Source organism: Hypanus sabinus, chromosome 10 (assembly GCF_030144855.1).
Source record: "Hypanus sabinus isolate sHypSab1 chromosome 10, sHypSab1.hap1, whole genome shotgun sequence".
Lineage (NCBI taxonomy): Eukaryota > Metazoa > Chordata > Chondrichthyes > Myliobatiformes > Dasyatidae > Hypanus > Hypanus sabinus.
The window spans coordinates 53,680,190-53,701,527 of NC_082715.1; the positions used below are offsets into that span (position 1 = coordinate 53,680,190).

General features: G+C 39.9%; 1 protein-coding gene across 5 annotated transcripts in view; it reads left to right on the forward strand.

Moving 5' to 3' along the window:
- Positions 1-21,338, forward strand: part of nbas (NBAS subunit of NRZ tethering complex) — a 325,125-nt gene that overhangs the window by 256,069 nt on the left and 47,718 nt on the right. For all 5 annotated transcript variants that reach the window (XR_009514327.1, XM_059981865.1, XM_059981866.1 and 2 more), the window contains exons 47-49: positions 2,012-2,092; positions 2,186-2,381; positions 13,152-13,291. Coding sequence is in view for 4 of the 5 variants with exons in the window: in XM_059981865.1 (XP_059837848.1) it covers positions 2,012-2,092; positions 2,186-2,381; positions 13,152-13,291 (417 nt within the window). In the remaining variant the exon portion in view is untranslated. The remainder of the gene's footprint in view (positions 1-2,011; positions 2,093-2,185; positions 2,382-13,151; positions 13,292-21,338) is intronic.

The following is a 21,338-nucleotide window of genomic DNA, read 5'->3' on the forward strand; positions in this document are numbered from 1 at the left end:
TTGGCTGGCTGACAGGAAACAAAGATTAGCGATTAACGGGTCCCTTTCGGAATGGCAGGCTGTGACCAGTGGGGTACCGCAAGGTTCAGTGCTGGGACTGCAGCTGTTTACAATATACATTAATGATTTAAATGAAGGGATTAAAAGTAACATTAGCAAATTTGCTGATGACACAAAGCTGGGTGGCAGTGTGAAATGTCAGGAGGATGTTATGAGAATGCAGGGTGACTTGGACAAGTTGGGTGAGTGGGCAAATGTATGGCAGATGCAGTTTAATGTAGGTAAATGTGAGGTTATCCACTTCGGTGGCAAGAACAGGAAGGCAGATTACTATCTAAATGGAGTCAGGTTAGGAAAAGGGGAAGTACAACGAGATCTAGGTGTTCTTGTACATCAGTCAATGAAAGCAAGCATGCAGGTACAGCAGGCAGTGAAGAAAGCTAATGGCATGCTGGCCTTTATAACAAGAGGAATTGAGTATAGGAGTAAAGAGGTCCTTCTGCAGCTGTACAGGGCCCTGGTGAGACCCCACCTGGAGTATTGTGTGCAGTTTTGGTCTCCAAATTTGAGGAAGGACATTCTTGCTATTGAGGGAGTGCAGCGTATGTTCACAAGGTTAATTCCCGGAATGGCGGGACTTTCATATGTTGAAAGATTGGAGCGACTGGGCTGGTATACGCTGGAATTTAGAAGGATAAGAGGGGATCTGATTGAAACATATAAGATTATTAAGGGATTGGACACACTGGAGGCAGGAAGCATGTTCCCGCTGATGGGTGAGTCACCCAGAGAGTGGTGGATATGTGGAATGCTCTGCTTCAGAAGGCAGTGGTGGCCAAGTCTCTGGATGCATTTAAGAGAGAGTTAGATAGAGCTCTTATAGATAGTGGGGTCAAGGGATATGGGGAGAGGGCAGGAACGGGGTTCTGATTGTGTATGATCAGCCATGATCACAGTGAATGGCGGTGCTGGCTAGAAGGGCTGAATGGCCTACTCCTGCACCTACTGTCTATTGTCTATTGACATAATGGACCCAAAGTTTAGGGTTTATGATTGGCAACACCGTCTTTTCTAACTTTTGCCTGACGGCTTCCATTATGAATCTGGAGATGAGTGAACCTGTCGGTGTCTTCTTTCAACTGTTTGAAAAGTGTGCTGTTAAATTTACAGTAGGTACATTAGCAGAATTCTACCATTGTTCTTCAGTGGGCAGCGTTCTGCTAGTTTCTTTGGCTAGGCAAAAATTGATGGAGGTGAACAGAGAGGTGACATCAAAAGAGATCATTGTTTTAGTCATCGCATATGCAGACGCTGTTCAGTTTGTTCAGGAACTGTTGTGCATTATTTATTGTGTTCATATCCTGCTATTCGATATCCAAGATGCCGCTACAATTCTCTTGCTCGGTTGTAATCGGGGTAACCCGGCAATGATGCCATTAGATATTGGGATGTTCCTGCTTTGTGAACCTTTGGAAGCCTATAGAATTTCACAATGTCAGCATCATTTGACTTCATTCTCCAACACTTGTCTTCTGTGAGTTGTTACAGGTCCTGAAGCCTCAATCCCATTTTTAAACCAATACAGGCAAAATTTCAGACAATGCACAGAGTTCACCACGCTATCAATCAGCATGTCCTTCCCTATTCCACAATTGAGTTTCTGTAATGGCAACCAATTAACTGATAAGTACATAAAGGCCAAGCATTTGGAGGACACACCACAAGTGAACAATGGTGTCTCCTCATATGGTGAGAAACGTTTGGAAATGGATTGCCAAGTTCGGAGAAGACAAATTTTCTTTCCTAAGGCTAATTTGGATTATAAAACTAAAGACTAGATTTATGGTCCATTTCTTTTGCTGTACAAGATGGGAAGGGGAAAGTCTCATTTATTTTCCAGTTTTTATTTTTAGCTGAATTCAAATATATTCCCATTATTGTCTAGATTAGCAGAATGTTTATGTCCATTCACTTACCTCCACCTTTCTTGTTTTTATTCCACTGGGATCAGCACAAGTGTTCCATCAGAAAAGGATCCACTTCAGGTTCTTGAAGGTATTGTCAAATCTGTGCACTCCAGTGTTTTAAATGGGTAAGTACAACTTTACATTGAACATACTTAATCCAGAATTGCTCAAATACTTTTATTTCAATCCATTTAAAATTTATTCATTTTGTAATTTAGGGACAACCTCGTGTTTTCAGATGACCTCTTAGCATGGCTGAGACCTTTCTGTGGCGATGCAGATTTGCCTGTAAAACCCCGAATTGATGTTTTGCAAATTCTTGAACAGGCATTTCCGCTTAATGATGAGGATAGCAAGCTGCTTGTGCTCTTCAGAACACAGGCTGTTCTGAAGGCATGCTGGCCAGATAGACAGGTAATATGTTTACTATATTTCCTACTTTGTAATTATCTTCATAAAATTATATTAAAGATTTATCGTGTTTGAGTTAGCAGTTACCTAAACATAGGATCCAAGCTTGTCATGTTGGTAATTGTGCTCACATTTTATCTTATAAAGCAGGAAAAGTAAATGGGAACTCAACTAAAATGGATTTTTTTAAACTCTTTATAAGACTAATTTTCCACCTTAAAGATATTTTAAGGGTACAGTGTTAATGGTTAAGTTACCAATGTATTGCCCAGAAGACTAAACTAGCCATCGGAGATGCAAATTTGAATTCCACGCTCATCTGCCTTCCTGCCATCTTAACAGGAATAGAATTTCTCTTGTCCTCAATTATCACCCCGTAAACCTCCACATCCAACACATCAGAATCAGAATCAGGTTTATTATCACTGGTTTGTGACGTGAAATTTGTTAACTTAGCAGCAGCAGTTCAATGCAATACATAATACAGAAGAGAGAGAGAGAGAAAATAAATCAATTACAGTACATATATATTGAATAGATTAAAAATCATGCAAAAACAGATATATCAAAAAAAGTGAGGTAGCGTCCATGGGTTCAATGCCCATTTAGGAATCGGATGACAGAGGGGAAGAAGCTGTTCCTGAATTGCTGAGTGTGTGCCTTCAGGCTTCTGTAGCTACCTGATGGTAACAGTGAGAAAGGGGCATGGCATGGGTGCTAGAGGACCTTAATAATGGACGCTACCTTTCTGAGACACCACTCCCTGAAGATGTCCTGAGTACTTTGTAGGCCAGTACCCAAGATCGAGCTGACTAGATCTATAACCCTCTGCAGCTTCTTTCAGTACTGTGCAGTAGCGCTCCCTCCTCTCCCCCCCCCCCCCCCCATACTAGACAGTGACGTAGCCTGTCAGAATGCTCTCCACGGTACATGTACAGTAGTTTTTGAGTGTATTTGTTGACATGCCAAATCTCTTCAAATTCCTAATGAAGTATAGCCACTGTTTTGCTTTTTTTGTAACTATATCGATATGTTGGAACCAGGTTAGATCCTCAGAGATCTTGGCACCCAGGAGCTTGAAACTGCTCACTCTCTCCACTTCTGAGATTCTACCAGCAATAGTTGTATCATCAGCAAATTTATTGATGGTATTTGAGCTATGCTAGCCACGCAGTCATGTATATATAGAGAGTAGAGCAATGGGCTAAGCACACACCCCTGAGGTGCACCAGTGTTGATCATCAGCAAGAAGAATATGTTAACAACAATTCGCACAGCTTGTGGTCTTCCAGTTAGGAAGTTGAGGATCCAGTTGCAACTTCTCAATCAGGATTGTGGGAATGATGGTATGAAATGCTGAGCTATAGTCGATGAACAGCATCCTAACGTAGGTGTTTGTGTTAACCAGGTGGTCTAAAGCTGTGTGAAGAGCCATTGAGGTTGCATCTGCCATTGACCTATTGTGGTGATAGGCAAATTGCAATGGGTCCAGGTCCTTGCTGAGGCAAGAGTTCAGTGTAGTCATAATCACCCTCTCAAAGCTGTTGATTTGAGTGCTACTGGGCAATAGTCATTAAGGCAGCTCATGTTATTCTTCGTGGGCACTGGTATAATTGTTGCCTTTTTGAAGCAAGTGGGAATTTTTGCCCGTAGCAGTGAATGGTTGAAAATGTCCTTGAATATTCCCGCTAGGTGGTTGTCACAGGTTTTCAGAGCCTTATCAGGTGCTCCAGCAGGACCTTCCGCCTTGCGAGCGTTACTCTCTTCAAAGACAGCCTAACATCGGCCTCTGAGACAGAGATAGCAGGGATCTTCACAGCTGTAGTTGTGTTCTCCCTTTCAAAGTGGACATAGAAGGCGTTGAGTTCAACTGGTAGTGAAGCACTGCTGCCATTCATGCTATTGGGTTTCACTTTGTAAGAAGTAATGTCTTGCAGACCCTGCCAGAGTTGCCGCACATCTGATGTCACCTCCAACCGAGTTTGAAATTGTCTCTTCGCCCTTGATATAGCCCTCCGCAGATCATACCTGGTTTTCTAGTACAGGCCTGGGTTGCCAGACTTGAGTGCCACAGATCTAGCCTTCAGCAGATGACGTACCTCCTGGTTCATCCATGGCTTTTGGTTTATGAATGTACAGTAAATCTTTGTAGGCATGCACTCATCCACACATATTTTAATGAAGTCAGTAACAACTGCAGCATGCTCATCCAGATTCGAAGATGACTCCCTGAATACAGTCCAGTCCATCGATTCAAAGCAGTCCTCTAGGAGCAGTCCTCCTGTGCTTCCCTTGTGCAAACCTTCTTGGTCCTCACTGCTGGTGCTGCAGTTTTCAGTCTCTGCCTATACTCAGGGAGTAGAAGTACAGCCAGGTGATCAGACATCCCAAAGTGAGAGCCTGGAATAGTATGGTAGGCATGCTTGATGGTGGTATAACAATGGTCCAGTGTGTTGTTTCCTCTGGTATTGCAAGTGATCTGTTGATGGTAATTGCTTAGTGATTTTTTCAGACTGGCCTTGCTATAATCTCCTAAAACGATGTTGAAGGCATTAGGGTGCGCTGTTTCGTGCATGTTGATCTCATTGCTCAGATCATCTAAAGCCTGCTTGACGTTGGCCTGAGGTGGAATGTAAACTGCTACCAAAGTGACCCCAGAGAACTCCTGTGGTAGGTAAAAAAGATGCCACTTTACTGCTAGATATTCCAGGTCTGGTGAGCCGAATTGGGACAGCACTGATATATTTGTGCACCAAGGAGAGCTGATCATGAGGCATACTCCTCCACCTTTGCTTTTGAGAGACTCTGTAGATCTGTCCCAATGATGTATTGTAATCTGAATCACTGCATCTGGTACAGAAGGGGTTAACCAGGAACCTATGAAACAAAGGACACACACGGTCCTAATGTCCCTCTGATTCAGGACCTTGGCTTTGAGATCATCGATTTTGTTCACCAGAGACTGTATGTTCACCAGCAAGATAGTTGGTATAGAGGGTTTAAACCTCCGTCTCCTTAAACACACTTGTAACCCCACTCTGCAGCCGTGCTTCCTCCAAGGTATCCTACGTGGGCACTTCAGACCACAATTGGTGTTGTTTAACGGTATTAAGACATGTTTGTTGACTGTACTGACCTTGGAAGCAGTTGTGCTTTTTAGCTGTATCAGGCTGAAACAGGAATATTTAATCGTATCCATTGAGAGTACTACTGCTACTGGAGTCGCAGCTAGGCATCCCGGAAGTACAACTTCTCTGCAACTTCCACCATCTTCAATAAGATGCTACCACCAAACACTTCCTTAACTTCTCCACCCCTCCTACTCTCTGCTTTCTGCACAGCTCACTCTCTATGATTCTCTTGTCCATTTGTCCCTCCCCATTAATCTCCCTCCTGGCACTTAGTCCCTGCAAGTGGAAGAAGTGCTGCACCTGATTATTCACCTCTTCCCTCAGCTCCATTCAGGGTCCCAAACCGTCCTTCCAATTGAGCCTGCAATTCTGTTGGAGTCATCAACTGTAGCTGATGCTCCGAATGCGGCTTCCTCTAGGTTTGTGCGACCCAACGTAAATTGGGGGACTACTTCGTCAATCACCTTTGCACCATCTGTAAAAATCAGAATTTTCTAGTGGCCAACCATTTTAACCCCAATCTCCATTCCTGTTCTGACATGCAAGTCCGTGGTCACCATGCTCAGGTTGGAAGAGCAACACCTCATATTTTTAAGTAGCCTCCAACCTAATGGCATGAATAGAAATTTCTCTAACTTCTGGTAACTCTTCCCCTTTCCCTTTCTCTCTTCTTCAATTCCCCACTCTGGCTCCCCTCTTATCTCTTCTCTTCACCTGACTATCACCTCCTTCTTCCCTTTCTCCTATGGTCCACACTCCTATCAGATTACTTCTGTAGCCCTTTACATTTTTTATCTATTACCTCCCCAGCTTTTTACTTCATTTCCCCCCCCCCCCCACCTACCAGGATTAACCTATCACCCACTAGCATGTATTCCATCCTTTCCCTCTACCACCTTATTCTGGCATCTTCCCCCTTCCTTTCCAGTTGTAATGAAGGGTCTCAGCCTGAAATGTCGATTGTCTATTCACTTCCATTGATGCTGCCTGACCTCCTGAATTCCCCCAGTGTTTTGTGTGTGTTACTAAGGAAGTTAAATGCAGCCAGTGAATTTAAATTTATAATTATTAGTCATTGTAATAATGACTAGGAATTTTGTTGTAAAACCCACCTATCCTATTAGGAAGAAGTAGGTCATCCTTATCCAGTCTAGCCTGAATCTGTCTAGACCTACAAGAATGTAATTGATGTTAAGCTACCCTCCAAAATGGCCCAAGCAGAAACTCAAAGTTATTTAGCAGAAGACCTCATCTGCAGAACTATCAAGTTAGCACCAAGACCTCACTGGGCTGCGGGTGAGAAGAGCCCTTCCCATCAGATACACAATCAGTGCCTTAACACAAATACAAACTGCCCTCAAGTTGGCAGCAGAAAATGTGAGACATGTAGTACACATCCTTGTGTACTACATGTTTGAGACCAAAGTTTGTAAAGGGATGCAATGATCTCTGTCAAGGTTCATCCCAAGTAGCTGCGTAACACAGGACTGTACCTAGGAACATTTACTTGAGGCAATCATCAACTGTTGCTAAAAGAATATCAACTTTGTGAAAAAGCACTTTGAGCTGTTGAAAAGTTTTTGATCTTATAGAGCAAAAAGGTGTCCCCATGAGTATGCCAGCGACTAGCATATTGTAAAGTGTGGTTTTATATGCTGAGGGTCATAAAACTGCACCTTGCAATAGGAAGCTTGGTACAGCTACCATAAAGGCTTTGTGGGGAAAGACCACAGTCTAGAGCCCTGCTGTCACTGGACATTGAGGGGTTAGATCCTTACTAACGGTCTGCCAACCATTTCATTGGTGGGATAAAACATTCATAACATTTGTATTGGGGGAGCAAAGCTGCCAGGTTCAACCAGAAAAAGGATAAAACTATCCAGATCTTTCGGTGTCAACCCAGCAACCAAATCAGAATGCAGCAAAATTGCTAACAGTCTGATCTACCTTGCAAAATCCTCACAGGCATCCAGGAACCAGGATATAAATATCCTAGTAGATACACAGTAGTACTAGTAGATACACAGGCCAGTCAAGCAACAGCCTGATTGCCACTCTTAAGCTTTGATTTCTTTTGCTATTGGCGCACCGCTGTTTTTTTATAACAGCTGTTACATGCAATACAGTTATTCATCTTGGCACTTTTTAAACCTATCAGACCGGAAAGCAACACTGGAACGGTGGTAATGAGAGACAGAAAAGAGTGGATGAACTGAGTAAGTATTTTACATAGTCTTCAGTGTGGAAGACAGTAGCAGTGTGGTGGAAGTTCCAGGTGTCAAGGGAAGCTAAAAGATCTGAAGGTGGATAAGTCACCTGGACCAGATAGTATACACCCTAGAGTTTTGAAAGAGGTGGCTAAGGAGATTGTTAAGATATTAGTAATAATCTTTCAAGAATCACTACATTCTGGAATAGATCTGGAAGACAGCAAAACTGTAAATGTCACTCATCTTTCAAGAAGGGAGAGAGGCAGAAGAAAGGTAACTAGGCCAGTTAGTTTGACCTCAGTGGTTGGGAAGTTGTTGGAATTGACTATTAAGGATGAGGTCTCAGGGTACATGGAGGCATGTGATAAAATAGGCCATAGTCAGCATGGTTTCTTCAAGGCAGAATCTTACCTGAGAAATCATTTGGAATTCTTTGAAGAATAAACAGAATAGACAAAAGGAGAATTGGTTGGTGTTTTGTACTGGGGATTTCAGAAGGCCTTTGATAAGGTGCCACAAATGAGACTGCTTAACAAGCTACAAGCGCATGATATTGCAAGAAAGATTCTAGCATGGATAAAGCAGTGGCTGATTGGCAGGAAGCAAAGAGTGGGAATAAAAGGTGCCTTTTCTGGTTCCCACTGGTGACTAGTAGTGTTCCATGGGGATCTGTGTTAGGGCAGAGGTGCATAGGGACTTGGGAGTCCTTGTGGTTGAGTTTGCTGGTTTAATTTGTAGGTTGAGTCTGTGGTGAGGAAGGCAAACACAATGTTCACACCTTTACCACTGGAAATGATTGTTCTTGGCAAATTTATCTACAAAAGTGGTTTGCAATTGCTGCCTTCTGGGCAGTGTCTTTACAAGATGAGTGACCCCTGCCATCATCGATACTCTTCAGAGATTGTCTGCCTGGCATCAGTGGTCGCATAACCAGGATTTGTGATATGTACCAGCTGCTCATATGACTATCCACCACCAGCTTTCATGGCTTTACCTGACCCTGATCAGGAGGATAAGTAGGTGTTACACTTAACTTGCAGGCCAGCAGAGGGAAGGAGTGCCTTACACGTTCTTTGGGACAGATGTATTTCCAGCCCACCTCCAATGGAATGCAAATAGTTAATACATATTTTAAAAATTAAGGTTACTTTGTGAAAGTAGCAATTATTGTATATCCTGAACCATCTTTGCAAGCTGAAACTTAAAGCAAATTCCAACTGCGCACAGCTATGTTATTGTATAGTGGAAAAATCCATCTTGTAACTGTATAGGAAAGAAGATACTATTAGCCAGCAGTAAATTCTTGTTTGCATTAAACAGTGTCATCAGTACTCCAGAGTGTACCATGAAACTTTAAATCAAAATTAGATTCAAGTAAATTTTAATCAAAATGTTATAGTAATTAACTTTTAGCATTTTTGCCTAAGCGCACTGATTTATTTTCTCCAGAAGAGTATTTCAAACCACCATCTGTCACACTATAGCTAGTTAGTTTTATTCTGCAAAATCAAGCTCAGTAAAGATAGTGCATTTTAAATTAATTCAGTTTTATAATAATTAATGTTCATCAATGTGATATTGTAAAATGATTTCAGAATATTGTAATAATATCCATCAAGGTTTTGTATGACAGAAAATTAGGAGCCAGCAAATAAGATTCCTTCTCTCACCCCCTTCTCTTGGCCCCGCCTTTCTTTCTGCACTTCCCTTTCTCTTGGCACCCCCCTTTCTCTCTGCACTCCCCTTTCTCTTCGACCCCCTTTCTCTTGGCCCCCCCTTCTCTGGCCCCCTCATCCCTTCTCTCACCCCCACCCCTTCTCTCACCACCCCCTTCCCTCGACTCCCTTCACTCACATCATGCTTCAGTCTGTCACCCACTCAACCCATTACCCCTTCAACCCCTCCAACTCCTCCTACCTGCTTTCTTCCAGAATGCTGAGTTTTACTCTGCCCTGGTCCCAGTCCTTGTCCACACTGCTCCCTAATGTGCCATGTCTCTCTTATGCTAACCATGCCTTCCCATTCTTAACACTTTTTTCTTCACTAGCCTTTCAATTCTTCTATTCCTTTATCTTGCCTTTTTTATCCTTTACTTCCTGTTCCTTATCCCTTAATTTCTATCATTTTCACTTCCTCCTTCTCGGTCTTCTGCTCCCCTAACCTATTATTGTTTTGTTTATCACCAAGCAATGCGTGCAAACAAAAATTGCCGCTGTATTGTTTTCCCTACAGCCTCCTTTGGAGGAATACAGATCTCTGTGAACCTGATGGCAGTTTTATTAACAGTCACTAAATTTGTGTGAGAGTATGTAATCCTCTTAGTCAGGCTGTGTGGACATTAAGGAGAGCTTTAATATTTAATTAATTTCTAAGCAATATAAATATAAGCTCTTGTGGATTGTAGTGATGCTGAAGAGTAAAATAGCTCTTGCAAAATTTAAACTACATTGAGGCAAATAGTATTTTCACTGTAAGACATAATAGATGCCCTGACAGTAATGAATAGTTAATATAATTAATAATTTAAAGGAATTCAATTTGCTGCAGATTTGATCCTTCCTTGACTTCAGATCTCAGAGACTTGCTTTAACCACTAGAGGGAGAAAATGTGCTGTTAGAATTCCCTTGTTGCCCCTTAACCAAGGTCTATAGGTTCTGTAATATCCTAATTGTATTTTGCATCTATAATTGAATTCGAGAAAATGGTGACTAAATTATAGCATCTAAAAATGGCCTTTTCTGCAGATTTTATAAGTTTGGAACTTTAAATTATTCAATGGAAATTGAACTACGCCATGCCTAATCTGTAACAATCATCATATTTCACTATCTGTTGAAAGTAGTTGTAGACTACTTGGATCATCTAGTGTTTAATTGAAGTTACAATAGATTGGTGTTTGTCCTTTGAGTACAAGTGTTTGGAAATTTGAAGTCAATTCAGGCCAAGAACTTTTTTCATTTTGCCTTTCCAGCCCTGATGGGGGTCTTGGCCTAAAATATTGACTGTTTATCCATTTTCATAGATGCTGCCCGACCAGTTTTTGTGTATATTGCTATGGATTTGCAGCATCTGCAGAATTACATGTGTTTATGATTTACTTTCTGAGACCCATCCTTCTCTTTCTTTTTCTTGGCCTTGACTTCCTCTCCCATAGCTTGATTTTACTTTTGTTATTACTGATCCATTTCACTTACCAATCCTAATTTTAATCCATCCGATTTTGAGTACAATGCTCACTTTTCTTAGCCTTGAGATATTTGAAGTCTTACAGTATAGAATGTCTTAAAGCTGTAAGTGAAGATTACCATGAGACATGGGAGCAGAATTAGGCTGATTGGCCTATCAAGTCTGCTCCGCCATTTCATCTTGGCTGATCCATTTTCCTCTCAACCCCAATCCCCATTTCTCAAACATCCTTGTTCAATTCCAATGCTCACAATTCCTATTCCTTACTGTCAAGGTTGAAAGACAAATATTGCTATGTTCAGTGCAATGAAAGTACTGAAGAAATTCAATTGCACAGTACAATAGTGTCATCAGGAAACAAAAACCTTGTTAAGAAACATGTATCCAGAAATTAGAGTTGTTTGTTTTTATATTGAAAGCTGAATACAAAGATCATACATTGCATGTTGTTGCTGTAATACCTGTTAGCAATGCAGAGATAAATATGGCACACATTGATAACATTGATTCTAGAGAGGTATCAGCCAAGCTAAAATGAATCATGACTCTCAATGTCCGATCTAATTTTACAATAGGCAGGATTTCATTACAATGTGAATAAAATTATTTGTGCATAAAAGAAGCAGATGGAATTTGGTCCTATTCTTTGTCTTTATTTTCCATTTTGTCATTTACAAATAGGTAAGATAAGAAAGTATACATTATCAGGGAAATTATAAGTCTAAAAGCAGGGAAATTGGACATTGAGCCAAATAATCTCACCTGACATTTAAGCCTTTCCCAGGCCTTGCTACATCTGTCTCCCTAGTTTTAATCTTGTAGCTGCCCCTCCACTGCATCTATACAATTTACCTCAATTTCCTTGTTGAGGAAGTTGCAGGTTCCATTGAGTAAAGTTGTTAACTCTGGTATCCCTTTTAACTTCTTTTTCTCCTCCAATTTTACTATCATGTTTATTGGAATTACATTTTCCACATCCAACCCATCACTTCCCTTATCTGAAAGCTTTCTGCTTTAAAAAGACAAGCACATGGCTTGTTCAGTCTTTCTGTATCTCTGAAATATCTCTGTTCTGATGTAATCTTTGTAGTACTTACCAACTGGATTTTTTTTAATGAATGAATCCATTTGAAAATATTTGTCATAGTCTACCAAATTATATTCTGGCACCCAAGAATTGGGTTTGAGATTTGTCCAAATTCAGATTTGGCTCTAAAGACCCAGATAATTGTCTCTCATGAAATGAATACTGGAATTGGCTTAACAATAGAAACAAAGTTGACATTCCATTTGATTTAAAACATAGAAGCTGCTGATCAAAGATGATGATTAAAATAAAGAAACTGGAACTAGTGTAGACCAGACAAGCCCCTTGAATATGCTGCAAGGTTCATTAAGATTATGGCTGATATTCAGCTCCGACTCTTTTTAGCTGTCTGATCCATGGTTCCTTTAGAGTCAGATTTATTGATCTCAACCTCCGATACTCAACAGCAGAGCATCTATTGTCCCCTAGGGTAGGGATGGACATAAATTAATAAAATATCATACAGAACTCTGATGCCTGCCCCTTGCCGGCTGTTGATGTAATCATCATTAACTAATGTGAATTCTAAATTGAATTGTTACCAGTTTTTTAACATTTTCATGTTGAATCAGAGTTGAAATTCTATCATCCTTAAAGTTATTGTTCTTTATTTAAGCTGACAGGGTTAGATTGAATTTGTCTGGTAGTGTTGGTTTTTTAGGGAGAATTGTGTATTCTGGTGGTACATTTTATGTTCTATAAAGCACGATTCAGGGATTTGGTTTTCAAATGCTGTGCTTCATTTAACTTGTGAAAGTGTCATTTGCACTGGATGTAAAAGAATGTTTCCTTCCTGTCTTCCTTAACAATTGCTCTGTAGGTGACCAGTGATTTTAGAAAGTTTTTTGAATATCATATATTGAACATGGATGATGCCATAAGAGTAACCAATTGCAATTTGCTGTTCTTTTAAAATGCTGTCAGTTAGATATTACATGGACCTGTGCAATTTTGCTTTTTAGCTATAGTTATCAGCAGAAATATATTTTTTCTCTAGTAGCATGTATTGGCATACTCCCATTGTAGGAAAACAACATAAATGCAGTTGTTATCCTTAAAGTAAAACTACATCTTTGTTTGCTAAAACAATAACTTATTGTAGAGATGCTTATAAATGTATTTCATCAATTTATTTTTGTGCAATATTATCATTGTTAGGTTAACATGAGTGATATTGAAAGTGAAGGAAACCGTTTTCAGCTCTTCATGGAATTGCTCGAAGCCAGTAACGAAGGGACTGAATTTCAGCATTTAGTTTTGCTTCTTCAGGCTTGGCCACCCATGGACAGCAAAGGCATGTAAGTATCAGTTTGTGTAGCAGTATGCTATGTGCAAGACATGTGGTAGCAGATGCAGGAATAGCTAAAAAGAAGATTGAGAATGTCACTGTAATGGATTATCAGTTAAGATTTAATTATGCATCTGTCCAAGGAATTGTCTTCAGAATTCCAAAAAAAAAATTCCAGTTTGGACTACATCTGTATTTTCTTCCTGTGATAGTACAACATAAGATTTCAGGTTCAATTAAGTTTACGGCTGACAGGTATATTAATTCCATCTACCCACTTTCGTTCCATATCCTTTAATGCCCAAGCAAAATCTGTTAGTTTTGAAATTTTCAATTAACCTATCTTCAGCAACATTTTGAAGGGAGTGAGTTCTAAGTTTCCATTTGCACTTTATTGAGTTTTCATTACCAGCTGTTGAAACACATTTGTAGAAATGTGTAGTAAAATTTGATGGGGATACCTATACGGTAACAGAAATCATTTTAGCTGAAGTAAAAAGTTGAACAAAAGTGAATTACAAATTGATTCAAGTGCATTGAGGACAGACAGTAAAATGATTTTAAAGCTGTTGAACTTGTTAAAAATGGTGTAGTAGATTCAGTATTCTTCATTACTTTTCTTGGTAGAGCCATTACTGGCAAAAAAACCAGCTGACACCCACAAGTGGCTAAATTGATGTGTTTACTACATAGTGATGTAGTTTTGCATTGGGATTTACATATTAAACCAAAGTCAACATGTGTAATAAAGCAGTACTCCTTTTATTAAAAAAGTAGTAAAATAAAAATATATATGCATGCAATAATTTAAAAAGTAATATTTTTGTTGTTACTTTGCTGATGTCAACCTCTACCACTAAGTACATACATCCATATGAAATATCTGTGCAAACCCATACACACAAAACTCCTTAACCAAACCTTCCCATGAGCCATTATACCATCAATTCTTATCCTGAATTCCTTCACTTAGTGTTTCCTTTCTCTCTGTTCTCCGATTTCTTCCTGCCCTCTGACATTGGACTTTTCCTCATCCCAGGCTTTTGCCCTTCTATCACCTTATTCGTTTGATGTTTGCAGCTGCCAGCACCTGGGTCCTGGCTCCTGGCCACCCACCTGGCCTTGTTTTCACAACGTGCACTTTCCTGACTCTGTTCCCCAAGTATTCTGACCATACACTTGGTGCCATTCCCAGCCACATTACATTTGCAAACATGGCCCCATTCCTGGCCAAATTCCAGTTGTGCTTGAACCCATTCCCCACAGTGTTTGTGTGTTTTATCCCATTCCCTTTAATAATTTGCCTGCATAGCTGACCCCAGTCCCTGCCACAATCCACTCATGTGTTAAAGCATGTTTTCCGTACACCTGGGCATTTTCCTTTCATGTTTCATTAGCACTCCCACTTTCCTACCTCATTACACACCAGCTGCACACCCGACTGCATTCCCTGTCACCTTCTGAGTCCATGGGAGCAACACTTGCAAGTCACTGGAAGCCAACACTTGCACATACTAGAGTTTTTCATGATGATATATTGAATTGTTCAGGAAACATTGCTCTGAAGATAATATTGTGGCAGGTTTCAGATAGCAGTGATGTTAGTGTACAGTTGGTCAGTGTGTTTCTTTATTTTTGTGCAACAAGTTACTTTTTTGCTGTAGCCATCCATTGTATGTAAGTGAGGAATGGGAGAGTTGGTGGCTATGTCAACCAGGAATATATGGAGTTAAAATTTTAAAAATCCCCGATTTGTTTACTAATTTAAAAAATTATGTTACTATTTCTAACAGGAAGCTAGCGTATTTCTATTAATATCAGTAAACTGATTGGGATGGTATATAGGTTGTGTTTGTGACATGATAAGACCATAAGATGTACGTGTAGATTAGGTTATTCAGCCCATCTAGTCTGCTCTGTCAGTTGATTTATTTTTCGCTCTCACTCCATTCTCTAGGCTTCTCCCCTGTTAGATTTGACACCCTTACTAACCAAGAACCTATGAACCTCTGCTTTAAATATACGGAATGTCTTTGGCCTCCACAATTGTCTGAGGCAATGAATTACACAGCTTCATTATTTTCTGGCTGAAGACGTTCTTCCTTATCTCTGCTGTAAAGGAATGTCCTTTCGTTCTGAGGGTGTGCACTTTCGTCTGGAGTCTCACACTATTTGAAACATCCTCCCCATGTCCACTCTATCAAGACCTTGCAAATATAGGCCCAGGGCCGTCAATTACTTTTCTTATGTTAATCCTTTCTTTTAACCTTCCTGACCCTCTCTGAAGGGCACAAAACTGCTCATAATACTTAAAATATGGTCTGGGCAATGTCATCCTTGTTTTTATAGTTTAGTCCTTTCAAAATGAATGCTAAATTTACCTTTCTACTACTGACTAAACCTCCAGGTTAAACCTTTAGGGAATCCTGCAGACCAAATCAAAGTGACTCCCAAAACGTAAGCAGTAGGAGCACGAGTAGGCCATCAGGCCTGTCGAGCCTGCTCCACCATTCAATAAGATCATGGCTGATTTACCGTGGACTCATCTCCACCTACCTGCCTTTTCCCCATAACCCTCAATTCCCCTTCTGTGCAAAAATGTATCCAACTTTGTCTTAAATATATCTACTAAGGTAGCCTGCACTGCTTCATTGGGCAGAGAATTCCACAGATTCACCACCCTCTGGGAAAAGCAGTTCCTCCTCATCTCCGTCCTAAATCTACTCCACCAAATCTTGAGGCTATGTCCCCTAGTTCTAGTCTCATTTATCAGTGAAAAGAACTTTCCTGCCTCTATCTTGTCTAATACTTTCATAATTTTATGTGTTTCTATAAGATCTCCTCTCATTCTTCTGAATTCCAGCAAGTATAGTCCCAGGCGACTCAACCATTCCTCATAGTCTGACCCCCTCGTCTGTGGAATCAACCTGGTGGACCTTGTCTGTACCACCTTCAAAGCCATTGTATCCTTCCTTAAGTAAAGAGACCAGAACTACATGCAGTCCTCCAGGTGCAGCCTCACCAGTACCCTGTACAGTTACAGCATAACCTCACCTGCTCTTAAATTCAGTCCTCCGAGCAATGAAGGCCAGCATCCCATTTGCCTTCTTGATAGCCTGCTGCACCTGCAAACCAACTTTCACGATTCATGCACAAGCACTCCCAAGTCCCTCTTCACAGCAGCATGCTGCAATTTTTTGCCATTTAAATAAAAATCTGCTCTATTTATCCTTATAAAATGGATCACCTTGCATTTACCAACATTGTACTCCATCTGCCAGACCCTTGCTCATTTACTTAACCTATCTATATCTCTCTGCAGACTCTCTGTATCTTCTGCACAATTTGCTTTTCCACTTAATTTAGTGCCATCAGCAAACTTAGTTATACTGCACTCGGTCCCTTCTTCCAGATTGCTAATGTATATGGTGTATTGTTTCACCAACCCTGCAGCACACAGCTCACCACTGATTGCCAACCAGAGTAACACCCATATATCCCAACTCTCTGCTTTCTATTAGTTAACCAATCCTCTATCCATGCTAATACATCACCCCCAATTCTATGCATCCTTATCTTATGGATATGTCTTTTATACGGCACCTTATCAAACGCCTTCTGAAATTCCAAGTAAATAACGTCCAAATGTTTCCCTCTATCAACTGCACTTGTTATATCCTCAAAGAACTCCAGTAAGTTTGTCAAACAGGACCTACCTTTGCTGAATCCATGCTGCATCTGCTTGATGGATCCATTTCTTTCCAGATGCCTCACCATTTCTTCTTTAATGATAGATTCAAGCATTTTCCTAACTACAGATGTTAAACTAACTGGCCTACAGTTACCTGCCTTTTGCCTACATCCATTTTTGAGCAGTGGTGTGACATTCGCTGTCTTCCAATCTGTCAGGAAGTTGCCAGAGTCTGGAGAATTTTGGTAAATTGTCACCAAAAGTTGAACTATAATTTCTGCTATTTCTTTCAGTACGCTGGGATGCATTCCATCAGGACTAGGGACTTGTCTATTTCAGGCCCACAAGTTTGCTCAGCACTACCTCTTTAGTGATAGCTATTGTATCGAGGTCCTCACTTACTCTCACATCCGTAACATCTCTCTTTAGCACGTTAGACATGTCCTGCACCGTACAGACCGACACAAAGCCAAAGCCTCAGCAATTTCCTCATTACCCAACATCAATTCCCGCTTCTCATCCTACAACGAACCTACATTCACTTTAGCCACCATTTTCCACTTTATATAATTATAAAAACATTTACTATCCGTGTTTATATTTTGTGCTAGTTTATTTTCACAATCTAGCTTCTCTTTCTTTATTGCTCACTTAGTTGTTCTTTGTTGCTTTTTAAAGTTTTCCCAATCTTCCAGTTTCCCACTACTCTTGGTGACTTTATACACTTGAGTTTTTAGTTTGATGCCTTCTTTTATTTCCTTTGTTATCCAAGGCTGGCTCTCCCCGCCCTTACTGTCCCTGCTCTTAATCGGAATATACTTTTATTGAGAACTGTGAAAAATCTCTTTGAAAGCCTTCCACTGTACCTCAACTGTCCCAACATATCCAGACTGTGTTCCCAGTCTGCATTAGCCAAATCTTCCCTCATCCCATTGTAGTCTCCATTGTTTAAGCAGAATACACTGGTTTTACACCCTCCATTGGTATGAGAACCTCACTCTTTCCAAGAGGATCACCAATTACAAGATCACTGATTTTATCTGTCGCATTGCACAGGACCAGAAGTATGATAGTACATTCCCTTGTAGGTTCAGTAACTTTGTATCTCCAACTTCTGAATTTTCTCCCTGTTTAGAAAAGAGTTTACATTTTTATTCCTTCAATGAAAGTGCATGACCATACATTTCCCTATGCTGTATTCCATCTGTCACTTTGTCCTTTCTGCCAACCTATCCAAGTCCTACCACAGACTCCCTGCTCCCTCACCACTACCTGCTCCTCCACATATCTTCGCATTGTCGTAAACAGACACAAAGCCATTAATTCCATCTTCCAGATCATTAACATATAACATGAAAAGCAGCAAACCCAATAACCACCCCGCAGAACATCGATATTCACTGCAGCCAAACAGAGAAGGCCTCCTTTATCCCACTCTCTGCATTTTGTCAGTCAGGCAACCTTCTATTCATGTTAGTACCTTTCCTGTAATACCATAGGCTCTTATCTTGTTTAGCAGCCTCATGTGGCACCATGTCAAAGGCCCACTAAAACAGCATCCGTTGACTCTCCTCTGCCTGTCCTGCTTGATACTACTACAACAAAGTCAAACAGTTTTGTTTGACAAGATCTCCCTTCAGGACACCATGCTGACCTTGGCCTATTTTATCATGTCCTTCCAAGTACCCGAAACTTCATCCTTAATAATGAACTCTTAACATTTCACTTACTACTGAAGTAAATCAAAACAGCCTATAATTTCCTGTCTCTTGCCTCCGTCCGTTCTAAAAGAGTGGTGTAACATTTGTGATTTTCCAGTTCTCTGTAACCAGGATCAAGTAATTCTTTCAAGAATCAAGTTATTCTTAAAAGATCATTACAAATGCCTTCTCAATCTCTTCTGGAACCTTAGGGTACAATCCACACAGTCCAAATGACTTATCTATGTTATCTGTAGATATTTGATGTTTCATGCAGTTGAGATGCCATGATACAATTTTTATTTGAATTTCATATTCAATAAATTGCAAGTCAGTTATTATATAAACTAAATTCTACAAATAAAGTAAAATGTAATCTAATCAAATGCTTTGCTAAAACTTCGTATTACTTTGAACAAGCTTTTCTCTGTGCATTTCCCAGAATAAAAAGAAGATATTCTTCAATTGCACAAAAGCAGGAACACAGTTGTGTGACAGATCGTGCTGTTACTTTACAACTTCAGAGACCTTGGTTTAATCCAGGCCAATGTTGCAGATAGACTGATTTTAGAAATGGGGAAGTTTAGTCACAATTGTGCAGGGTGTTGACAAGACCCATATCAAATACTTTAGTTTTATCAATGCTAGAATATCTTTTCCTTTTTTAATAAAGAAAAGGATGTGGTAGCATTGAAGGCAATCCAAAGCAGTTTCATCAAGCTAATTCCTGGAGTGAGAGGATTGTCCTATCAAGGGAGAGATGAAAATAGTGGGAACTACTTGAACAAGGGGACAGAGTTTCAAGATGGGGCTCAGTTGTTTAAATAAAGTACTAATGAATGAAGTTCAACAGGATCTCATACATGAATTGCAGATATTAGCAGGCAGGTGCAACAAGTACTTCAGAGATGCACAGAAATGTTTTGTTTCTCAGAAGGTGGTTGAATGGCTGGAATTCTCTACCCCAGTGAATTATGAAAGTTGGATCCTTAGAAGAACCTAAGGTTAGGGGAGATGGCATAAATGAGAAGTTCAGATCAATGTAGATCAAACTCTGAACATACTGAATGATGGGTCAGACTGCAAGTGCCGGGTGGCCTATTCCTGCTCCTCTTTTCTTATGTTCATGTTACCTTGGTATCATTGTGATGAGACTTGAGAACCTTCAGGCCACTTGTGTACCTGATCAGTTTTCACAAAAGGAAGTGAGGAAGGCTACATTTATGACAGTTGGTGAAGACCTGACTTCCACTGGCAATATAAATGAGAAAAATGGTTATATCTTTAAAAAAAAACTTCAATGAAAATCAGACTTTGATTATAGAGAGTTACAGTTAAAGATAGCAAATGAGAGCTTCAATTATAGCTTGATGAGGGCTGGTGTTAAATCACAGCACAAGAGCAGAAGGAGGGAATGTTCTAATTTAAAATACAACAAGATGAAAGAGACTTTAGTAAGGTGACAAGAAGAAGAAAAAATATGAAAATCTCAAATTGACAGCAAAATGTGGATCATAGGTGCTGCATCTGTTAGTAGTCTAGGGAGGCATAGATCGGAACAAGGGGAATACAAAATATATCATTCACCTCACTGACTGAATGTAAAATTACATTAAATCACACGCTACGAAATGCAATATAATGTGGAGATGTAAAATTGTTCTTTGTATTCTTAATAGATAATGCAGTGGTCATTTAATATAAAGATGCTTATGATTACATGAGCAGTAGGCTGACAACATCTTCTTGCATAGGACATAGGACTGTGGTCAGCCTGAGCTGACTCACTAGAACCAACCAGCTCCAAACTAATGGTGGCAGACCTGATAGCAATGGCTCTGAAGGGCCCATGACCAACTTGTATTGTGCCAGTGCAGTTGCTCCACATTGTGGGATGTCATTGATGAAGTTCAGGAGAATTAATAATTGATGACAGGTTTAGTTTAGGTGCAAGGACCTTTCAAGTAGACAGTGAAATTTGGAACTATGTGTATTGACACTTTACATTAGTTACTTATGGTTTGAAGGAAAACTACTAAAAATGATGAATGAACAATTGAAGCACTTTTTGTTGTATTTCTCAATGTGTGTTGTTTCCACATTGCCATTGGATTAAATGTTTTCTCAATAATTTGTTGAGTTTTGTTACTATAACTTAAGAAGGAAAAAGACTACATTGTAAAGAGGATTATAAAATCAAAATGTAACTAACAACTGTAGTATAGCTCGAATTTCAAATCAATATTATTTACTGAAAAATTGAGAAATTTTTACTTGAAGAAATAGCATTTCCAATTGTAACCATCAGCTTATTAGACCATCAGACCATAAGATATAGGAGCAGAATTAGGCCATCTGGCCCATCAAATCAACTCCACCATTCAGTCATTTAGTTCATCAGCCATCTCCTTGTCTCCCATTATTATTTCTCCTGCCTCATTTTGTAGTGGTCCTAAATCCATACTCTCTTTTATTTTTAATATACTTGAAAAAAGTATTATTATCCACTTTGATGTTATTTGCTAGCTTGCTTTCATATTTCATTTTTTTCCCTTCTAATTTTTTTTTTAGCTGCTTTGTGTAGGTTTTTAAAAATAGACAATAGATGCAGAAGTAGACCATTCGGCCCTTCGAACCTGCACCGCCATTCTGAGATCATGGCTGAT